We start from the raw sequence: 22284 nt of genomic DNA on the forward strand, positions 1-22284 counted from the left end.
GCACTCAAGAACATGGGCCACTCGAGTGGGTCCCCGGAAAACTTGGGGAGGTCTCTAGAGACAACTTGACGCGCCGCCAGTTGCTGTGGCGTAATCATGCGACCTGTAGCATGAGGAAATCCTTTACCCAAATCTGCTGACACTGTTGGTGGAACTGTAGGCGGGTGCTGCTCGGATGCTTGCCAAGCACACGGCTGTACATTCAAACCAAAGTTCGGATGCCTGACTGGGTTGTTGATAAAGACTCCTCCCTGAGGGTGCGCAAACTGATAATCAGCACCAGATGACGGCATGTCAGGAATATTTGGAAAATACATCGTCCCGTAGGGGTTATTCATCACTGGAAATCCAGGGAACTGCGACGAGCTCGGCGGTGGCAATGTTAGCGGATTCACTGGTACAGGTGGAACTGGATTCTGAGCCACTGGCGGAAAACGTGGATTCGAATCAAGATAATTGCTCCTTGGGCCCGGTGCTATAGCTGGGGGAGGATTTCTTACTGGAATCTCTGCTTGTTTTGGCGCAGTGCTTGGTTGAATCTGTTGACCTGATTGAATTATTGCTTGCATTCTTTGCCGCTCCTCTCACTGTTGGATGGCGGGATGTGGGTTCGCACTTGGAGCCACTGTCTCGGGTTTCTGCTGGACTGGGGTAGAAGTATGCACGAATCCGCATTGTTGTTCCACCCAACCGGCGATACTTCGATGACTTTTTCCTCCTACGCTACGATCACATCCTTCATTGAGCTCTTCCAAAGCTATTTCTGCTTCTAGCTGCTGCTTTCTAGCAAGAAACTCGCGATCCCGTTCCGCTTTTTGATCCTCCAAATCCTTTTGCTCTTTCAGGTGCCTTAAACGAAGATGAGCAATAGCATTGACTGAGACGACTGATCCGGCATTCGAATTAGACGAGGATTGAAGTCTTCCGAAATTTGGATCGTCCTGTCTCCCTCTTATTGGACCGGTGGTATTATCATGACGTTCAGCGGCGCGAGCTGAAGCAAACGTTGTGTGTGCTTCGGGCGAGTTTATGTTGCCGGTTTGAGTCAAATTAACTGCGTTGTGAATAGCTACGCATCTGCAGCAGAGCCAGCTTCGATCGGCTATGGTAGCCGTAACACCGGCGCATCCATAATGTTGCCATTGCGAACACTCGTCACAAGCGACCATGCTCTGCGCTGAATCCGGGCGGCGACATGTCACGCAGCTGTACAGCTCTCCGGTAGGGCCTTCCATCATCGGTTCCAGGTTTAGGTTGCTCGTTGCAGCTTTATTTTCGAGATTTGTGGGAAATAAAAACTGTTCCGTAGTACGTTGTATGCGAACGAACTCGACTGTAAATACATTTATTATTAAATGATGATAATGTAAACAATCTCTAATGAACTTACAAATAAGTTTCGCCGTTTACCCTAAGCTCTAGCTCTGGCAACCCTAAACCGTCGGATATCACCGGCTATTTGAAGCTAATGGACGAAAATCATATTTATCTTCGGGTAAATAAAAAGTACACTTGCGTACTTACGCTTTTTCTTTCCTACCGCTCTAATTGAGCTCAACCCGGTACACCTAACCGGAACAACCGAACGGTCACTCAAACTATCAAAGGAAATACAATATTTTAGTGGCAAATTGCGCAGTAAGGAATTTCTATAACCTAACCTCTTCCGACTCACAAACCCGCGAGCACTCAAATCACACGCAACTGGTCAAATAGCTTCCACCTACTATAAAAAATACATTAAAAGTTGATCGGAGCAACTAATAATCAAATACATACTGTTTTCTTTAAAACTATTCACTACAAACTAACTAACTGCCAGGTCAGGAAAAAACGTGTCGCAGTTTCGATCAATTTTCTAACAATGACAATTCCTTTTCGGCGCCAACGCGTTGACGTTTGTCCGATCACCGTACCAAGGTTGCCAGTTCTACTAACACTGTGTGAAATAGCTCTTCTTAGTGTCACAAAAGTAACATTTGAATGGAGACTAAATGTTCAATAGGGGAAAGGTTTCCTAAACGGGCCTATCGGGTTAAATGACCCTACGGCTGTTTGGCGAAATGGCTGACTAGACAGCTTATCTGACCAATGCATTTTGAGGGTGATACGCTTAAAACATTAGGCAAGAAAGAATTTTATGAATTTATAAACTAAAAAAAAATTAAAATATCATACAATGTTTTGATACATTTTGATGTAATATTTCGACTTTTAAAAATTATACGTAAAGAAGTTTATAACAAAAGTTAGGATGGTTTTTGTTTCTTACTCAAATGAACTTAATAAATTAAACATATTTCAGCTTTTGTGGACGTTTAATACTAATTATTTAGTGGTATAATAGAGAGTTTTTGAATGCCCCCATCATGTTTGTAAAATGCCTCCATCCTAAAATAACAGGTTAAATAGAATAAATAAATGATTTTTATCACTGAACCTTCAAATCTAAGCTCTGAATGACATCTTAAGAATGAATTGAAGATCTAAAGACAGATTTGATAAAGTTTTTCTCATGGATGAACTGCCTCCATAGTATGGCAACCCTTACTTTTGTTTTATTCCACAAAATTATAATATACATAGATTTTTATAAAACTTCAGCTTTGTCGTACGGAAATTATAACTTTCTAGTAGTTTCAATAAAATTATCCGGAAATATTGACCAAAAAACAGAAATTTTGTTCAAAACATAAATAGGCGCATTTAGCCCACACGGTTTGAGGTTCGGCATTTTAGACAACACTTACAATAAAATCGTTTTCTTGGAAACAGAAGAAAATTTTAACATAAAAATTACTCCATTGTATAGATAACAGATGCCTGCACACGTGTATATAGTTTTTGTACACATATTCGACGTGATATTTGAGAAAATAAGTGTTCTGCTTAATAGGCGCATATAGCCCGCTTCTCCCCTACACTGATTCTGACTTGTTATCATTAAATAAATTAGAAAAAAATACAAATGAGTTTAATACCTTAAACAAAGATCTCGAGTTCTCACACAATAACACACAGAATCACACGACGGAATACGCAATTCTACCAATTAAACTATGAGAATGTTTGAATGATGAAAACAATTTGAGAATAGTCAATAGGAAAATGATATGCTGAATACAGAATGTTTTCTTAAGCAGAGGATAATTTTTAAATAGATGTTCCTCAAAATCAATAGGTATTAATCTTTCGATAAAGCAGTTGGAAGACTCTCAATATGAATTTCAAATATAAGACTGAAATTTATATAGAAACAAAAATTCTATAAAGGAACTCTGTTCGCACAAAAATTAGTCATCGATGATTTGGGTGTACTCGCGCCACACCAAATTTCGCCACATCAATTGCGCGCACTCCCTTTGTCGAGCCTAAAATACTGTTGGTCATTTTTCGTTTGGAGACCGAACATCCGCACAAAGCGGAGAAGTAAAAAAACTTCACTTGCGAGTGTACATTCAACGCACGTAGTTCTTTCGCTATCTTTTTATCACGGCCTGATCGATTAGAATAAATCATTATACGTTAACGGTCATTATACACTGCCGGCCAAAAGTTTGGGATCACCCACTAAAAAACATGCAAATTTTGATCGTTCATATCTCAGCCGTCTTAGGACATATTGAAAATCTTCTGATCTTATTTGAAAGATAATGAGCAATAGCTATCTCGGAGGTATTCTGCCCAAATATAATGTTTTAGTTTTGAACTTAAAACTTAACCTAAAGTTAGAACATTTTCAAAAAATCGCACTCAATATTCAAAGCCGATCATCTCGGGATAGGGTGGACCAAATCTCAAAATTTGAGTGGCATTAGAATTCCTGTTCTTTACTTCTCAAAACACAATCAAAAAATTATGTGAAAAAATTCAAAAACGTATTTTTAATTAATAAAATAGACACTTGAGTTATCGTCCAAAAGTTTGGGATCACCTCTTTGTATGGTGAGTTTGGGATCATTCTTATAAAAACATGCTAATTTATTTTATTCATATCTTTCTCATCTAACATCGTATTGCAGATCTGAAGGGTTCATTTGGAAGCTAAGGAATTGTTGTTTTTTAATAAATTCATTCAAAAATTATATTTTGAAGTGATAACCATAAAAAAATCACCTGAAATTAATTGTTTTTTTGAAAGTTCCCAAAGTTTTTTTAATAGTTCTCACCTTAAAATATAATTTTTGAATGAATTTATTAAAAAACAACAATTCCTTAGCTTCCAAATGAACCCTTCAGATCTGCAATACGATGTTAGATGAGAAAGATATGAATAAAATAAATTAGCATGTTTTTATAAGAATGATCCCAAACTCACCATACAAAGAGGTGATCCCAAACTTTTGGACGATAACTCAAGTGTCTATTTTATTAATTAAAAATACGTTTTTGAATTTTTTCACAAAATTTTTTGATTGTGTTTTGAGAAGTAAAGAACAGGAATTCTAATGCCACTCAAATTTTGAGATTTGGTCCACCCTATCCCGAGATGATCGGCTATGAATATTGAGTGCGATTTTTTGAAAATGTTCTAACTTTAGGTTAAGTTTTAAGTTCAAAACTAAAACATTATATTTGGGCAAAATACCTCCGAGATAGCTATTGCTCATTATCTTTCAAATGAGATCAGAAGATTTTCAATACGTCTTAAGACGGCTGAGATATGAACGATCAAAATTTGCATGTTTTTTAGTGGGTGATCCCAAACTTTTGGCCGGCAGTGTATTTGTTTCAATATACGGGATTGAGTGACTAAACAATGAATTTTTAGTAAATCCGAAACACTTGGATTCCGTCGAAACATTTTGGTCCTTCGGAAAGCCGGATAACGAGACTCGCTAGTTCCGTAATATCAGTGGACAATAGTTGTGTAGTGTACTCGGTTGAAACAAACTGGCAGACAATAGGCGACAAATCGCGCGCGCGCCTTTTTTGATCCGCTTGGCTTTTGATGCTGTGTATTTGGGGGATAATATTTTAGCCACCGTGGGCAAGTGATTGGGGGCCCAATTGACGGCTAATTAAATCATCCGATGTGCTCTTGGGAAAAGTGAAACTATTCTGTGGCTAGTGCAACTCCCTCACCCCTTTAAGTCTGTCGCTGCTGCCTTATTAAAGTTAACTTTTAACAAAAAAAAAGTGTTTTTTGTATCGAGCCTTCACCGAAGGCAACTGCTGGCTACTACAGAACCTGTACAATCCGGTACACAACACCCGAATTCACTTTGCGTTGCTCCTGTGCTACCTTCTTCCGGTCCTGCAGTACATGGCTCGGATCTAACCCCGTCGGACAGTTCATCATCAACAGATAAGTACAAATTTGCATTCTGTGTGTTTCGATAGTCTGTGGAGGAAAACAAAACCCCACAGTTTGGCATACATTTTCTCGTTCCGGATTGAGTTGTTGGAATTAATCCGTGATAAATTGAAGTGGGTCGGTTGGTTGAAAGTTGCCGATATATTTTCCAGTTATCAGCTTGAGTATTTCTGTGTCGAGCGGAAGTTTGCGAGACATTGAGTCGATTCGGCGGTCTGTCAATTTCAACATAACAGTGAAAAAGAGTGAAAAAGTGGTACCCTAGCTGGAACTGTAAGAATAGCCAGTGTAGATTAGTTTGTGATCATGCGTGACCTACGTGAATTGTACAAGCTGGAAAGCAACCTGTGTCGTACTTTTGAAACAGTGCGTCATTTCATCGCGAATGCAAACTCAAGTGTCATTACCAGTGAACTGATCGGTGTACGTCTAGAACGGCTAGAAGATGCGTTCAAGCAGTTCCAGCTAGTGCGTACGGAAATTGAGCTGCAGACCGACGCCGAAGTGACCGGTGTTGATGATCCTGAGCAGGAGCTGGCGCTGATGAACGCACGGGCCGACGAAGATGCGAGCATTGCGATGGAGAAGGAAAACGATTTTTGCAACCTCAAAGGTGAACTACTCCGCCTTCTGTCTTTAACAAGTGGATCAGATCATGTAGCGAAAAAATCAAGCACAAGCATTAGTGAACCTTTAGAAACAACAGCGAGTTTGGCGAGGGTTAAATTGCCTGAAATACGTCTGCCAACCTTCAATGGAGACATCAACTTTTGGGTAACATTCAGAGATTCGTTCCACAGTCTTATACATTCGAGCGATCAGCTGACGGCGATGGATAAGTTTTTCTACCTCCGCTCCGCCCTCACAGGAGAAGCTTTGCAGGAGGTTAGCTCAGTCGAGATGACTGCGGCTAACTACGACGTGGCATGGGCTGCATTGAAAAGGCGATACGAAAATCGTAAGCTTATCGTTAAAAATTACATTAATGCACTTTTCAACGTTGAAGTAATTCGGAAAGAAAGCTACGATGGGCTAAACAAACTTATCAGTGAGTTCGAAAAGAACATTCTTATGCTGGAGAAAGTGGGCGAAAACACCGAAGGCTGGAGTACTCTACTGTCACATATGGTTTGCGCTCGGCTGGACCCGTTGACTCTGCGCCACTGGGAAACACATCACAATTCTCGAGAGGTGCCGAAGTTTCGACAGTTGATGTGCTTTCTCAGAGATCACTGTGCAATTCTACAAACCCTCGCGCACCAGGAAACCAATTCTACAAATATGCAGGACAGACGACCGAGGTTTGGAGTCAGCCATCCTTCAAGTGTAGAATCTTCAAGCGAATGTCTATTTTGTGGTGGAAACTTTCATTCTGTTTTTCGGTGCCTGAAATTTTTGAAGCTGACAGTCGAAGAACGCAGTGAGCTAGTGTTGAAAGCTCGACTGTGTCTTAATTGCTTATCACCCGGTCACATGGCTCGCGTCTGTAGCAGAGGCTCGTGTCATCATTGTGGATCGCGTCACCATTCGTTGCTGCATTCAGACCCTTCATCCTCCGTCTCGCAAACTCTTGAGAACCCCCAGCAGTCAGTGCCGCAAGCTCCACAACTCCAACAACAATTGCCTCCACCTTCCCAACCGATACCATCCACAAGCCATCATTCCAACCCTCAAAACTCATCCTCGTTTGCCGCTACACAAATGCCAAAAAACCCCACAGACTTCTCCAGAAGATTCCAACACACAAATGTACTTTGCACGCAAACACACACTCCAACACGCCAAGTTTTGCTGTCAACTGCCGTTGTGCGTGTCCAAGATCAAGCTGGAAACTTCCGGTTAGCCAGAGCCTTGTTAGATTCTGGTTCACAGTTCTGTTTCATGACAACGAGCTTCAGCAAACGTTTGAAACTTCGAAGTTCCTCAGATTTCCTCACCGTCCAGGGCATCGGTGGTTCTACAGCGGTGTCACAAAAGCAGGTGATGGCGTCAGTTTTTCCTCGTTGTTCGGGAATTTCATCATACCGTTCATCGATGTCGTTCTTCGTACTCCCTGAGCTAACAGCGACCCTCCCAGCCAGTCGTGTTCGATGCAAGTCGTGGGCTTTGCCAGATGGTGTGATACTTGCTGATCCCAACTTCAGTCACCCAGGGAAGATTGACCTCATAATTGGCGCTCAATTCTTTTTCGATTGTCTCTGTGATGGTCGATTCAAGATTTCTGAAGATGGTCCTAGCCTCCAGAACACCGTTTTTGGCTGGATTATAGCTGGCACAGTGCCAGATTCAAGGGATCGCCGTCCATTAATAGTCACAGCGTGTCCAGCTGTTTCAGTAAATAATAAAAGCTTTTCCTCTACTAACGATATGGTTCGATTTGGCGGCCGGCGACAATGGGCACCAAAAACGCAAGAGAGGAAGCACCGGATGAACCACAGAAGTCAATACTCGTTTTCAAAAATGAAATCAGAACCGTTTTACCACCAGCTTGGTACGTCAGATCCATTCTTCTACCTGATAAATTGCTTCCGTTCCTGTTCGTCGTTTATGCGATCGTTGATGTTCATTCTGTCGCTAAGCTTTCTGGGCCAACGCTGTTTAGAAAAAACATGCGACTGTTGTTTTGATCCAATGAAGAGACATCAAAGGTTCGTCGCTGGCTCCACATCAACGAATCTGATCTTCCCAGAGTTTGGCCAATTGCTCCCAGAGAACATCGTTCATGAGATCCAGAATAAATGCAGCACAGATAACTCTCGAGCTACGATCAGCCTAGTCGTGCAGAATCTTCGTTCCAACCATTGCAATAGGGCAAACAGACAACGCTAGTCTGAGCAGAGTTCCAGCACCAAAGCCTTCAGGGGTGACGCGGTTGCGATCGGACGGGTCGGACCTGTCACCCCACCGCTTACCTTCGTTAAGTACCCTATCCAATTGAAAGTCCAAAGCGGACACTTACCCATTTTTACGTCGTAGGTTGCGGATCGTCGTGCTGGAACTCCCTATCCAGTAATCACCATGAGCCAGTCTAACAAAGCAGCAACGTCAGCGGCTAGCGTATTAATCCACATCATAATTATCTTCAAGTCATCAGGGCTTCCGGTGTCGACCGGTAGCATGTCATACAGTTCTGTAATTGTTCATCAGTTGCTAAGTTGCAACCAGACAAAGCAAGTCTGTCCTGGGATCCAGCTCTAAAGCAATCGGGGGTGACGCGGTCGCGATCGGACGGGTCGGACCTGTCACCCCACTGCAGCCATCCGATAAGTACCCTTCAAATTCAACGTCCAATTCGGACATTGACTCGTTTCTTCTCTCAGGTTGCGGTACATCGAGCTGAGATCTCCCGTCCTGTTTACAAGTTGCAGTCAGCGCAGCATCATCAGCACCATCCAGTCCAGCATGTAGTCTTGTGAATAGATATAGTCCTACTATTTTTTTTTGAAATTCGTTAATATTTCAAGGCGGCCGGTATGTTCGCACAAAAATTAGTCATCGATGATTTGGGTGTACTCGCGCCACACCAAATTTCGCCACATCAATTGCGCGCACTCCCTTTGTCGAGCCTAAAATACTGTTGGTCATTTTTCGTTTGGAGACCGAACATCCGCACAAAGCGGAGAAGTAAAAAAACTTCACTTGCGAGTGTACATTCAACGCACGTAGTTCTTTCGCTATCTTTTTATCACGGCCTGATCGATTAGAATAAATCATTATACGTTAACGGTCATTATATTTGTTTCAATATACGGGATTGAGTGACTAAACAATGAATTTTTAGTAAATCCGAAACACTTGGATTCCGTCGAAACAAACTCAGTTTTACCATTTTGTCCAATTTAGGCAAATTAAGCCTTTTTTGAATTATTTTTTAAATTGCTTTTCGGAAATAGGGTGTACATTCATTAAGCATTATTCATACTCATCTATGCTTTCAAAATCACCATTCCAGATTGCCATGTTTGCCAAAGCTCGAGAAAACTAAAAATTTCAAATGATTTTTAATGTTTGTCTTCGTAATTTTTGCTTCATCATAGGTGGCCAAGATTTTTACCAAAATACCCCTATTTTGAATTTAGCGGACAACAGAAACTGAATTTATTAATGAAAATTTCATATCATGGATCCACCGGTGGCTCATTTTGTTCATGAAAGGAGAACCTTTTTGCATATATTCAGATACTTTTAGATAATTTTTCCAAACATGAACCTATCTATAAATTGCATATTTATAAAATTGCCTTCCATTTGCATTGCCGATTTGTAAAATTCTCAACTCTTCACTGTTAATATTTTTCCTTAAAACTCAACTTAAATTAGGAAAAGTGTTTTCAGCAAGGAAAAATAAATTAAATACCCTAAATGCGTTTCAGCGTTGTAAAGGTAACATTTCGTCACTAAAAACAGTATAGAAAAGTACTACTTTTCAGCACTAAATTTAGTGTCTAAAAGTACATTTCACGTTTTACTTGAACATAAATTTTCAGTCGTTGGCGTGGTCGTCTACATGTTGTTATTTGTTGAGACGTCCTTTTGTTGGTTAATTAATAAATTTACAAGGCAATTTTTCGAATTTGAATAAAATTGTGCATGAAACTCGTTGCACTTATGCTGAAAAATCTTTTTTTCGCAATTTGTAGCATAAACAACAATTTTCACTTTTCCTATATAAAAACTGTTAATATTTTGTGATTTTATGAAACGGAATGTCAATCGATCAGCCTCGTTTCCTTTCTCGTTTTGTTTCTCAATCTAAGGAATGTTGCTGCAATTTCTTTACAAATCTAAAAATGCTTACGGGTTTGGCAAACTATTGGTCTATATCTATTTGAAATAATTTCAATCTCTAAGATTTTTTAAATCCTGCTGCTCGAGCGAGTGTTAGCCAATGTAAAACTTTCGATCTTGGAATATCAACAAGGTTTCGTGAAAAAAGGTTAAAAGTTACTAATTTTATGTTCTACGTAAGTTCACTGAATAATAGTATCGAGCATGGTTGCCAGGTACATTCAGTTTATATTGACCACATAGAATATACTGGTTGCGAAATTTAATTGTCTAGGATTCCCGGCTTAGGGATTGCGTCATTTTTGACGGACCGCCAGGCATTCACCAAAACAAGAAATACACGCTCATGAATGTTTTCAATACCGTTTCGAGTATCTTAAGGAAGGCATCTAGGACCCCTGCTATGTAACACTTCATTTCGATACACTCCTTCATGCCGACGATCTGAAGTTTTTTCAAACGATCTATAACACCGTTGACTGTATTGATTCATCCAAAAGGATGAAAATCCCAGAAAAACGTGAATATTTATTCAATCTGAAATAATATTTAGAAAGATTAATAGACAACTTTAGATCAGTGACGTACATATATATTCGTTCTTAAATCACCTTCAGACTGATACAACTAAATTTATGGGTTAGATTTCGTAGGTCTCTGTCGTGGTCCATTGTCGTGGTTACAAGTTTAAGGAGATAAATCAGACAGAAAAATGTTCAACAAAATGTTAATGTGCTCACCCTACACTTGAGTCTCCATTATTCACGAAAATTCTCGTAGACTGAATGTCATGTCACTTTGTGGAATTGAAATTCAAACATTCAGTTACGATAAACTCATTATTTTTTCATATAACTGTAAAAGCGTGTAAACCGGAGAATAGGTTTACTAAGATCAATACACTTGTCAAAGGTGTTTCCTGATCATATCCCGTTTCCCCCATCCCTACAAAAATTGTTTTGCTAGGATGCAGAGGTGACCTCGGTCCTAAAGCATAATTTTACATTCTATCATTCCTTTCTCTTATTTTCCTCTCTATCTATTGACTACTAGGACGTGGCCGGCGCCGTTATTGATGTATAAAGAGAGAGCATCATTTTTGTTCATTGTGAATGTGTTGTCAATCCCAGACAGCATTCTTTTGACCTCTGGGCAAAATTGATGGCCTCGGTCAATCACGGAGTTGCAACTATTGGTGATGTAGAATTCATTCTACTGAGCCACACCAGCGGTTATGGAATTCGAAATGCTTTAGTACTATTATGATGCAATGAACTATGGAAAACAAGAACTTTATATCATTTTAAAAGTATAATTCCTAATTTTTAACGGCATTTTGATTTCAATGACTTAAGGTGGATGTGAGTAGTCAATCAAGCTAAGCTAAGCTAAGCTAACTGTAAAAGCGGGTAATAGGTATATGAGATTTTAATGCATAATTGACTTTGTATTTGTCAAATTTCTTATAAACATACATAAGTCTATTGTCCTGGAGCATCAATTTGCGAATTGAAAAAAAAAAACGAATATAAAAATTATTACAAATAAGATCAGTGGTTAAGTAGTTCATTAAAGGAACAGAATGTTGCTCAACTAAAGAAGTAATTCCATTTTTTTTTTCGAATTTATACTTCAAAGCACCGCTAGCAACCCTAGTGCTGAAAAGGCATCACAAATAAAATGCAAAAATGAACCGCATTTCGCCCTATGCAAAGAATGCCGTTGCAGCCACAACACATTTTTTCGGAGAATTCTCCGGGAACAAAAAGTGAAGTAAAAGGTTGGAGCGAGCCCTCCCACACAAACGAAATCTACTCAACCGAGAAGCAGCGGAGGAACAGAACAACAACAACAATAACAACAATGGCAACCGAGCGCCAAAATCTCCGGAAAAGTGGAAAATCCCAAATCTTTTATTCATTTTATATCTCTTTTACGATCGGAGTTTGAAGAAAGGAATTTCGCCGGAGCATCTCTGGAAGTCCATGGTTTAAGGATTTTGTATGAAGCCGAAAGCTTTTCTGGGTCGCTCGGTCGTTCGGTCGACGAAATTCTCAATCTGGTTCTACTACACCAGAATACAAACGCAGGCAGGGCGCTCGAGGAAAACCGTCTGGAGAACGCAATGGCGAGCAGTTCTGGAAGTTGAAGGTATACACTTTCAGTCGAATTCCACAACTCGAACAACTTTTTGCCATGAATTCGATTAAAACTTCAGCACTTTTGTGGAATTCACTTTATTCGGAATATGAATAAATACATCGTTTTCCGGGGAAGCGAGATATTCAGTTTTGATATGAGTTTCGAACTTTTATTGGTTTTATGAGATGATATTAGGGATTAAGAGGGAGAAAATTGAATCGAATGACTTATGTTTATCGGTTTAGATTGGATGGCACAAGCGATGATGTCATTGCTGTGCTAAATAGTAGATCGTTTCCATTTTTTTACAGATAGTCTCCCACCGACTTCAGTGAATTTAATACGGTTTTTTTCTGGCAGCAACTTGGACATTAATTTACATGTTTTCAGAGAAGATTTCAATCAACTCTGTTTCAAATATTATGAGATGATTCTTCAAAATTGTATTCAAAAACAATATAATAACCGAATAATTGTCACTAGTTCCTATTATTTTTAAACTTGAATTTCGAAATCTACGCTCAAAAAATTATTCATATTAACGTTGCGAAAAAATATACATAAATTTTGCAACCCTGCTGCAAACAAAGCTCGCAAATCAAACAGAATTCACGTAATTTTCATAAGTGTTGCTAGTCAACTCCATTTGAAGGATATGTAAAAAAAAGACGTAGATTGAATGTAGGAATTCGTTCTGCTACATGCATTTCACAAAAATTTTATTAGTTAGTCTATTCCGAACAAATGAATAAAAATGTTTAGATTTTGCAGACAAATTTATTTTTTGAATAATTTGTATTACTCCATGCACCACATATCTTAAGTCACATTTGTAGAGAATAATAGTATGAAATAATCAATAGAAAAAATTAAGAAACCAATCAAATCACATGTCATTCAAACAATATTGCGATATTGCTATTTCATCGGTTTTTGTGATATAAGTCAGTTTTGTGAAAAGCAATATGAGAACAGAAGAAAAAGATTTCTCTGCTTTTCGCCTGAAATGAATGAACTAGATGTGAAGAGAGTGAGAGAAAGAGATAAACTGAGTGAACTTTAAGGGCAAAAGAAAGAGGTTGGATTCTGACAGTCAGTCTATTAACTAATCTTTTAGCGTACGGTTGGCTTTCATTTTTATTCGGTAGTAAAAAATGTGTAGTGAAACGGACATGATAAAAGAAAGGTCACGACAATGGCGACAGTTGGTAAGAACCATTTTAATAAAAATTAGTTTCCGAGCGATGCTTAATTCAGGTACGATTAAATAAGTAAAGATTTTGTTTGGTATGTGTATGCAACCCAGTTAATCTGGGAACCCGAGGTGACGCTTGTTAAAAAAAAATGGCGACCCGGTTCCGGTCTATCTGGAGAACCTGAGGTGACGCTTGTTTGAAAAAAAATTGCGACCCGGTTCTGGCCGACCTGGAGAACCTGAGGTGACGCTTATTTGAAGTAAAAAAAGTGGCGACCCGGTTCTGGCCGATCTGGAGAACCCGAGGTGACGCTTGCTTGAAAAGAAATTGCGACCCAGTTCTGGCCAATCTGGAGAACCTGTGGTGACGCTTATTTGAACGAAAAAAAATGGCGACCTGGTTCTGGCCGATCTGGAGAACCCGAGGTGACGCTTATTGTAGCAAAAAAAAAAAAAGGGCGACCCGGTTCTGGCTAATCTGGAGAACCTGTGGTGACGCTTATTTGAACAAAAAAAATGACGACCCGGTTCTGGCCGATGTGGAGAACCCTAGGTGACGCTTGCTTGAAAAAAATTGCGACCCGGTTCCGTTCCATCTAGTGAACCTGAGGCGACGCTTGTCTATTTATTAATTTAATGGCAATTAAGAATTTCACTTTTCACGAAAGAAGTCCTGCTAAGATAAATGAATTTGGCCTCTAAACAATTTTTGAAGAGTTGAACATGCTGCTATAAATATCAATTTTATAATGAACTGATGTATGAAGCCAAAAAATAAGAAGTTTGAATAAAAAAAATTTAACTGCTGTTTAATGGACAATTGAAGAAATATCAGCACTAATTATCCCTGTGAGGAAAACTTAATTCTCCCCGAGAGGATGCATTTTTTAGAATAATTTTTTATGCTTATGGAAAAAATGAAAACGTAATCAGTCACCTGAGAAAACAGGACTTTGTTTTTAAGAATTGGTGATACGTTAGAAAAGTTGCTAGAATAAGTTATCTTGCTCTAAACGATTTCTGAAGAGTTGAACTTGATTAGTCGTCTACTAGATATTTAATTGTTATGTTAATTTTCTAATGAAATGCTGCATGAAACCAAAGAAATATTAAAACAAAATTGACTGCTTGAATAAATCATTGAGGAAATTTCAGTGCTAATCATCCCTGTGAGTATGAAGAATACTTAATTTTCACTTAGATGATATGATGCTTTGTGAAGCTGATGATTCCTTGCATGTGGGGATACGACACTCTTTGGAAGCATTTTGATGTTTTGGAAATAAAAATGCAGTAAAAAAACAGATTTTTTTAGAGTTGGACTTTCCATGAGAGACACTTGCTAAGAAAAATTGCTACTTGACTTGTCACTTCATTGCTGTTTTAATTTACCAATGAACTGATGAAGGCTAGAAAAAATGAATGGACGATTGAGACAAAGATTGTCTTGAAAGCTTGAACAGAATATATCTATAAAGAAATGGAACGTTGGTAGGAATGAGCCAGTATTCTATTACAGTTCAATTTTGAATAAGCTGTGTTATAATTTTTGCGCTAGTTGCTTTATAATGCAATGAGTTAAATCTTGAAAGTTGGGTATTGAAAATTCAAATCAAATATTAATAAAAGAAATCAGTTACCTAGGAAAACAGATTTTGTTTAAAGAATTAGACATTTTATGGGAGAAGTCTTGCCCAGAGAAATAATTTTGGTTCCAGAATGATTTTTAAGTGCGCTCATCATGATTAGTCGTTGCTTCTTGGTAATTGATTACTGATCTGATCAACTGATGTAGGAAGCCGGAAAATAGGAAAATATATTTGAATAGATGATTGAGTAGATTTCAGTGCTAATCATCCCTGTGAGGATAGGATGCTCCATAAAACTGGTGATCTGGGTTCTAAAAGCGATCCTTGTCAAGATGATATCAATCCTTGTGAGGATGTGAATCAGAGAGTGACTGGATTGGATTATTTAGAAAAAGGTTTTCATTTAAATAAGAATATTAAATCTACAAGTAATCTGGTATCGAAATCTGGAGCTGAAGCTTGAACTGAGTATTTAACTCCATTTACTCCATTTAGAACTTTACTCCATTACAGTTAACACGCAAATGCTCGTCGAAAGCTTTATCTGTTGTAACAGGTATTTGGAGATCATAAAAAAAACCTTTGATTTGTGCTAAGAACGTTTTTTCACACGAGTTAAATTTAGAGTATTCATTTAATATAGCTGGCAGGAATGAGGTGGTGTGTTATTACAAAAGGAAAACTGTATTTGTTTATGCGAGTTAATCGATTCATAATGCAATAGATTAAGACTTGAATTTTTTTATTTGAATATTTATGGAGAAAAGAGATCAGCTATCTGAGAAAACAGAAATTTGTTTTTAATAATTGGACATTCTATGAGTTATCTTGGCATCTGGATGATTTCTGAAGAGTTGATCATGATTAATGTTCATGCTTGGCAATTAATTGCAAATTTTAATTATTAACTGATGTGAAGAGCTGAATGATAATCTTTGCCCACTTTGATTGAATGAATAATTGAGGGAAAATTCTCTATTTAAATACGATGGCAAACCTAAAAGTAATTTGGAATCGGAACATTGAGCTGCAGGCTTGAACTGATTATTTCTAGAAAGATACATGATTTCATCACAAGCTAACATGCAACTTGGGATATAAAATAATATATTTAATATCGCTGGAATGCGTGATTATGCATACGAATCGTAAAAATATATATGTGTGGTGAATTCTACGTAATAGATAAGGCAAGAGTACAATTAAGTTCAAACTATTTTGTAAATCGATGTTGATGCTCATCTTTAACAGTTAACCCTTTCCTTCCCATGGTAGCACAGGTGATCCATAACTTTGCACAGCTCGCATTTGAACTGGGCGCTTTGGATCAACACCATTTTTTCACGGAATGTGTAGATATGATTGAAGAAACATTGCACAAAATTCGAAGAATATCGGTTCGCTAGGTTTTGCTTGGCAGATCAAAAGCTACAAAAAAGTCGGATTTTTTTCCGAATTTTAATCAAGTTGTCATTTGTTGCTCAATAACTTGACAAGTTTTTATAATTTCCTTCAAATAAAAATTTTGACGTGCAGAAGGTTGTTTATTCAAGCAGAATCAAATGATGGTTCACTTAGATTTCAACTGAAACATATAAATTTTTGAGTAAGTAAAGTGGATCACTGGTGATACACTGGGAACAAAACGTACTTTTCTTCTTGTGCAGCTTCTTATCAATACTCAAGAAAATCATTTCGTCAACAAAAAAAATCGCTTCAGGATAGTTATTTCATCTGCTTAAATGACCACATGTCTTAAAATATTTATAAAAATTCGAGATTTTCTCGAAAAACGGCATGTTTTGTTTCCCTTGCGCAAAGTGTCATGGCGGTCAATTGTTCAAGGCAAAAATGAAAATTTCAGATATTTCAATAAATAGACTTTCGAGGGATGTGTATACCAAAAAAGTTTTTCATCAAATAGGATCGTTTTAGTTTGTGATCAATGAAGTGATGAAATTCCATGTTTTTTTGCAATTATTTCCTGTTTTTCATTTGCACCCTATGTGTTGTTATCTTCCCAATGGAGCACATATGATCCACCTCAAAACCCAAATTTATCAAATGGATCATTAAAGTAGGCTTAAATTATGCATCTTTTGTTCTAGAACTTAAGCTGTAAATCAATATTTCTATTTTTTAAACGTGAAAACCCTCGTGGGAAGTAAAGGTTTAAACTAGCTATGAGTCGAAACAACAACAAAAAAAAGGAAGTATAAATTTGGTTGAAATGATCGTATGCAAGAGTAGAGGCAAAGGATAATGTAGAGAATAATAGTATGAAATAATCAATAGAAAAAATTAAGAAACCAATCAAATCACATGTCATTCAAACAATATTGCGATATTGCTATTTCATCGGTTTTTGTGATATACGTCAGTTTTGTGAAAAGCAATATGAGAACAGAAGAAAAAGATTTCTCTGCTTTTCGCCTGAAATGAATGAACTAGATGTGAAGAGAGTGAGAGAAAGAGATAAACTGAGTGAACTTTAAGGGCAAAAGAAAGAGGTTGGATTCTGACAGTCAGTCTATTAACTAATCTTTTAGCGTACGGTTGGCTTTCATTTTTATTCGGTAGTAAAAAATGTGTAGTGAAACGGACATGATAAAAGAAAGGTCACGACAACATTAAACTTCACTTAGCTCAATTTAATATTTCACTTCACAATATCATCGCACAAAATATATCGAATGTTGCTTTCATCGAATTTTTGTCCATCCTTTCTGCCCAATTTTATATTCTGTTTAGAAAGGATAAGATGTAAAGAACAATCACACAAAATTTTATTTTTTACGGAAAATCATCTACCCCATCTAGACCGAATAACCCGGGTGTTTAAAAGGTCTCAAATAAATTATAAATATAATAATAATTAAGCACATCACTCCATTTTCTACCTAGATTTTACGTGAATAAGTTTCTCCGAGCTGCGTGAACGTCACAGAGAATGCACTTAATCCCTTTGTACTTGGTGGATCACTGGATTTTCACGTAAATCGAATGTGTCGTTTTGAAAGAAAACGATGTGAATTTCACGTACGGATCTAGTGAATTTGAATAAGTTTCGGAGGGATTCATGTAAGCCAAGCAAAATTCACGTAATGAGCGCCTACGTGAACATCTACACACAAAAAAAAGCATAGTAAAATTACTAAATCCGTGGTTTAAACGAACAACAGGCGACCATATTTTTGAGTCAAATATGTTTTGTTGTTTATAATACCTTACGCGTAGCTATTTTACCATGTGCTCAATTTGACTGCGCATAGTAAATTCGACTGCGTTTTAGTAAAATTGTCAATGAAATGATGCATTGTTTTACTTCGTCGCTAGTAAAATTAATATGTTTCATGATGAAACTAGTATGTGTTATGATAAAGATTAGGAGGATCGAGGAGCTTGATTTAAAAAGCAAAATTACTATGTATGTTTGTTTGTTTATTTGCATGCATGCATTATGACATTATTTGAAACATGAAAATTCACACTTCCGACACACGTCGGTCAATGTTAGTGTGTTCTCACGATGCTCTGGAATGATTTTCAAAGTTATGTAACTATAAAGCAGCTCAAAATTAGTTTTTTACAAACGGGTTTGATGATTAATGATCCTGAATTAGTGTAAACAACAAGAATGTTTACCATAGTAAAATTATCATACGCACTTATGTTTTTGAGTCAAATATGTTTTGTTCTCAAAAGTACGATGTGCGTAGTATTTTGTTGATATGAATTGGTGCCACAATGTCAAAATTACTATGCGGACGGTAGTTGTGATAGAAATTATGATGAAATTATCATGATCATAGTATTTTCGACAACAAACATTGAGAGTTATCGAAAATTACCAGGTACATAGTAATTTCAATATTGTTTCATGCGCACTTTCACAAAATCGATGTTAAACTTTTCGTGGTTGAAAATACTATAGCGCTGAAATGGTAAAATTATCATGACAGCGTCTTTGGGATGACCACTCAATTTTTTTAGCCGCGTGGGGACAATCAGGTTATTGTCCTGAAAATTTCTGATCAAGTAGGTCGTGAACTACACTTTTGCAAAAAAAAAAACAGTGTAAAAAACTTATTTATGCAACAAGTTGCAAAAAGAGGATTTCTTCAGCAAGCATCGTAAATCGAATATTGCGCAAGTTTTGAAAAAAAAAAATGAATTTTACAAAGAGTTAAGACCTGAGAAGAACTATTTTTTTAGTAATAACGATTGTGATCATCAGAATATCTGCAAGAAAAAGCATTATACTAAAGCGTTTGGTGGGGAGCTCTTCGCCTTGTTCCTGTATCTTTTGACACATTTCACGCTCTTTATCCGTTCACGTATCAAAAAATCTCAAACTTGTCAATAATTTTGATAATTCAAATCACACAAAACCAATGGAAAAAATTGAATTTTGTTTTTAAACATGATTTATCTAATTTTGAATACAAAAGTTTTGTTTGAATAAGTATAAATGTTGACAACTTTTACAAAATTAATTATTAAAATATATGGTTGGTTTGTTTTTGGAAAGTTCTTAAATACGATTTGAAACCAACAAATTGATTTTGAAACACTGAATTTTAAAGTAATCGGTTGGAAACCAGCTGAGTTACAACAGCGCGAAAGAGTGAATTCACGTCACAAAATTTGATTTTTTGTATTATTCTATTAAGGAAGATGTTTTGGACCCTCCAGATGGTCGGACTTTTATAAATCGAACATTATTCAATCGACATTTAATGAGTTCGTTATTTTTAAATTAAGATTACAAAAATACAGAAAAAATAATAATTTTTTTGTGAAACTTCAAATAAAGGCTGTGAGAAACAGAAGTATTTTGACCATATTATTCCTCAATATGTGCCAAGTGCCAATCAAAATAAGCAAATCGAGAAGCTACGCACATCAAATTTTGGGTAATCATTTTCTCTACAACTTATTTAAAGACACGGATATCCTATTTCCACAGTGGGAAAAAGAAACCATAGCGGTAAATATCTATTGAAGTGAAAAATGGTCAATTCTAGCGATAATTCGCGTCACAAAAATACTCCGAGTGAGTTTTCTCACTGGCTCACATGGCTTTCTAATACCACAAAACTTTTTAATCAACTTCGGCCAAAATAGAATACTCATTAGGGTGGCCCTTAACTATATGGAAGTTTTTAAATGCCAAGATTTCACTGTTCACACTCCCTAATACTGTTCCTTTTTCATTAATAAACTGTGAAAAATTTCAGTTTGGAAAGATAACTCTTATGTGATCCTTAAACGGCTTGAAGTTGAAAAATTTATTAAAAAAATAAAAATTTCAATGAAAAATCATAATTTAATCTGGCAACACTGTAAAAATCTTGAATCTTATTTGAAGTAAAGATTAAAAGTTCAGAAACATCTTTTAAGAAGATGGCAAGTTGTTTTAAAGAGAATAAAGTTATAGATCTTTTTGTTTACTTTTTAGTTTACATTTTGTACGAGAAATGAAAAATTGAACATACGCGTCTGCATAATATTTTTTTTCTTTAAAAAACTTTCTCCTGATCTTAGAATTTTAAAAATGGAACATTCAGAAATGTTCAACAAAATTTCAAAGAATGTTAAAGTTATTTTTGTGAGTTTAAGAATTTGAGTTAATTAATTTCGAAAAAACAAATTTAAAAAAAAAAGTCAATAATTAAATAAGGTTTTAAATCTTTGTTCGTTGTCCGTGATTACTTATTATTGATTTTCATCATTACTTATATTTTCATTTTAAATCACAATTTGAAGTTTTTCTGAGTCTATTTGAGATAAAACATTGCGATCTAAAAACAGTTTCACAAAAGTCAGCAGCCAAATAACAGATGTGGAATGAAAATGCTCCGAAAGCCGCTTTGATGGTTTTTTTTTTTGGATAAACACTGACGAGATTCAGATTTCGGATGCCAACCTATTCCAAGCCGTGCCAGTTTTCAATTAAATAAAAATCATTTAAGCTACCACATGTTATACCAACTAAGTTGTGACCCACAATGACACTGACTTTAAAATGTAACCTTAACAGTAAAATTTAATATCTGGCAGCACTGTAGGACTACAAATTTTAAATTTAAACGGTTTACCAATGTTGTAAAATAAAAAGACAACATTGATGCTACCAAACAATCAAGAAAATGGGATAAATAGCTTCAGGGTTCTGATTTTCCTGAAAAAGTAAAAGCAAAACTTAAATTCCTGTAATTTGTTTCACATGCATCTAAATACTTCAGATAGTTCTAAAGACTTGTTTTTAAACTTGAAATCTTCACACAGTTGACGCAGTTTGTGTGGTTTTACAGTGATGCCAGAATTCCAGGTCTTTCAGTGTCGCCTTAGAAATATCCGAATAATCTAAAGTTTGGCCGGAATTCTTAGATCATTTATTGGATCAAAATTAGGGAATGGGAGCTAGGTTTTTACGAAATTGGGAAATAAAGGACACCCTAATAATCATTTTACCTAACTGATTCAAAAGGGGACACATTTGATTAAATATATTATAAGAAATATTCTTGTCTGTTCATATTTCTTGCTTAAAAATGAATCTATTTTTAACTATTTAAATCGAAAAGCATATAGATAAAAATTAAATAATTAATAAAAAAAAAATTGTAAAAACAGCGTTAATTTGTGCTTAACATTTGGCAAACTGCAATAATTGTGTTTTATTTTTGGAATGCTAAACTTTGAGAAAAGGAAAATCCTAAATTCTTCTGATTTTTTCCAATCATTTTGTAAACAAAACCTATTGAACGATTATGTTATTTAAAAAATCAAGTTTATTGATCAAAAGTTACCAATGTTGAGATTTTTTTTGATTAGATACAAAGCCAGGCGCGGTCCTATGGGGGGGGGGGGGGGGTGGTCGGGGTGATCACCCCCCCCCCCCCCCCAAGCGGCAAAAAACCGTTACAAAATACTCGCAAACGCTGGAATTTCTATAAAAACTTCGAACTTTTCCTAGTGGGTGTCCTTTCGAATTGTCAAAATTGTCCACTCCGTGGGGGTGATTGTTAAATAAAAGAATCAATTAATTTCTTAAATTCTTCAAATTGGAAAAATGGGTCCGCCAAACTAAACAAGCTGTAACTTGTAATTTTCTAGACCGATTTTCACCAAATTGTTTTTGTTAAGGCACTTACAGCGTTAAATTTAATTTGCTGACCATATATGTTTCTTTTATACATTTTTTGTACATTCATATCTATTCAATTTTCTAAAATATCAAAAATTCT

At 36.6% G+C, this 22284-nt stretch overlaps 1 protein-coding gene across 1 annotated transcript; it reads right to left on the bottom strand.

Moving 5' to 3' along the window:
* Nucleotides 1-584: 584 nt before the first annotated feature.
* On the bottom strand, nucleotides 585-1712 carry LOC129741934 (uncharacterized). The gene is made up of 2 exons (XM_055733760.1): nucleotides 1525-1712; nucleotides 585-1465 (listed from the first exon to the last, which is right to left on the bottom strand). Exon 2 carries the CDS (start codon nucleotides 1236-1238, stop codon nucleotides 585-587), a length of 654 nt encoding a protein of 217 aa, XP_055589735.1. The 5' UTR covers nucleotides 1239-1465; nucleotides 1525-1712.
* Nucleotides 1713-22284: the final 20572 nt, after the last annotated feature.

This window comes from Uranotaenia lowii, chromosome 2 (assembly GCF_029784155.1).
Source record: "Uranotaenia lowii strain MFRU-FL chromosome 2, ASM2978415v1, whole genome shotgun sequence".
NCBI lineage: Eukaryota > Metazoa > Arthropoda > Insecta > Diptera > Culicidae > Uranotaenia > Uranotaenia lowii.

Coding starts and splice junctions, on each gene's coding strand:
- LOC129741934 (XM_055733760.1), bottom strand. CDS start 1,238: ATGATGGAAGGCCCTACCGGAGAGCTGTACAGCTGCGTGACATGTCGC.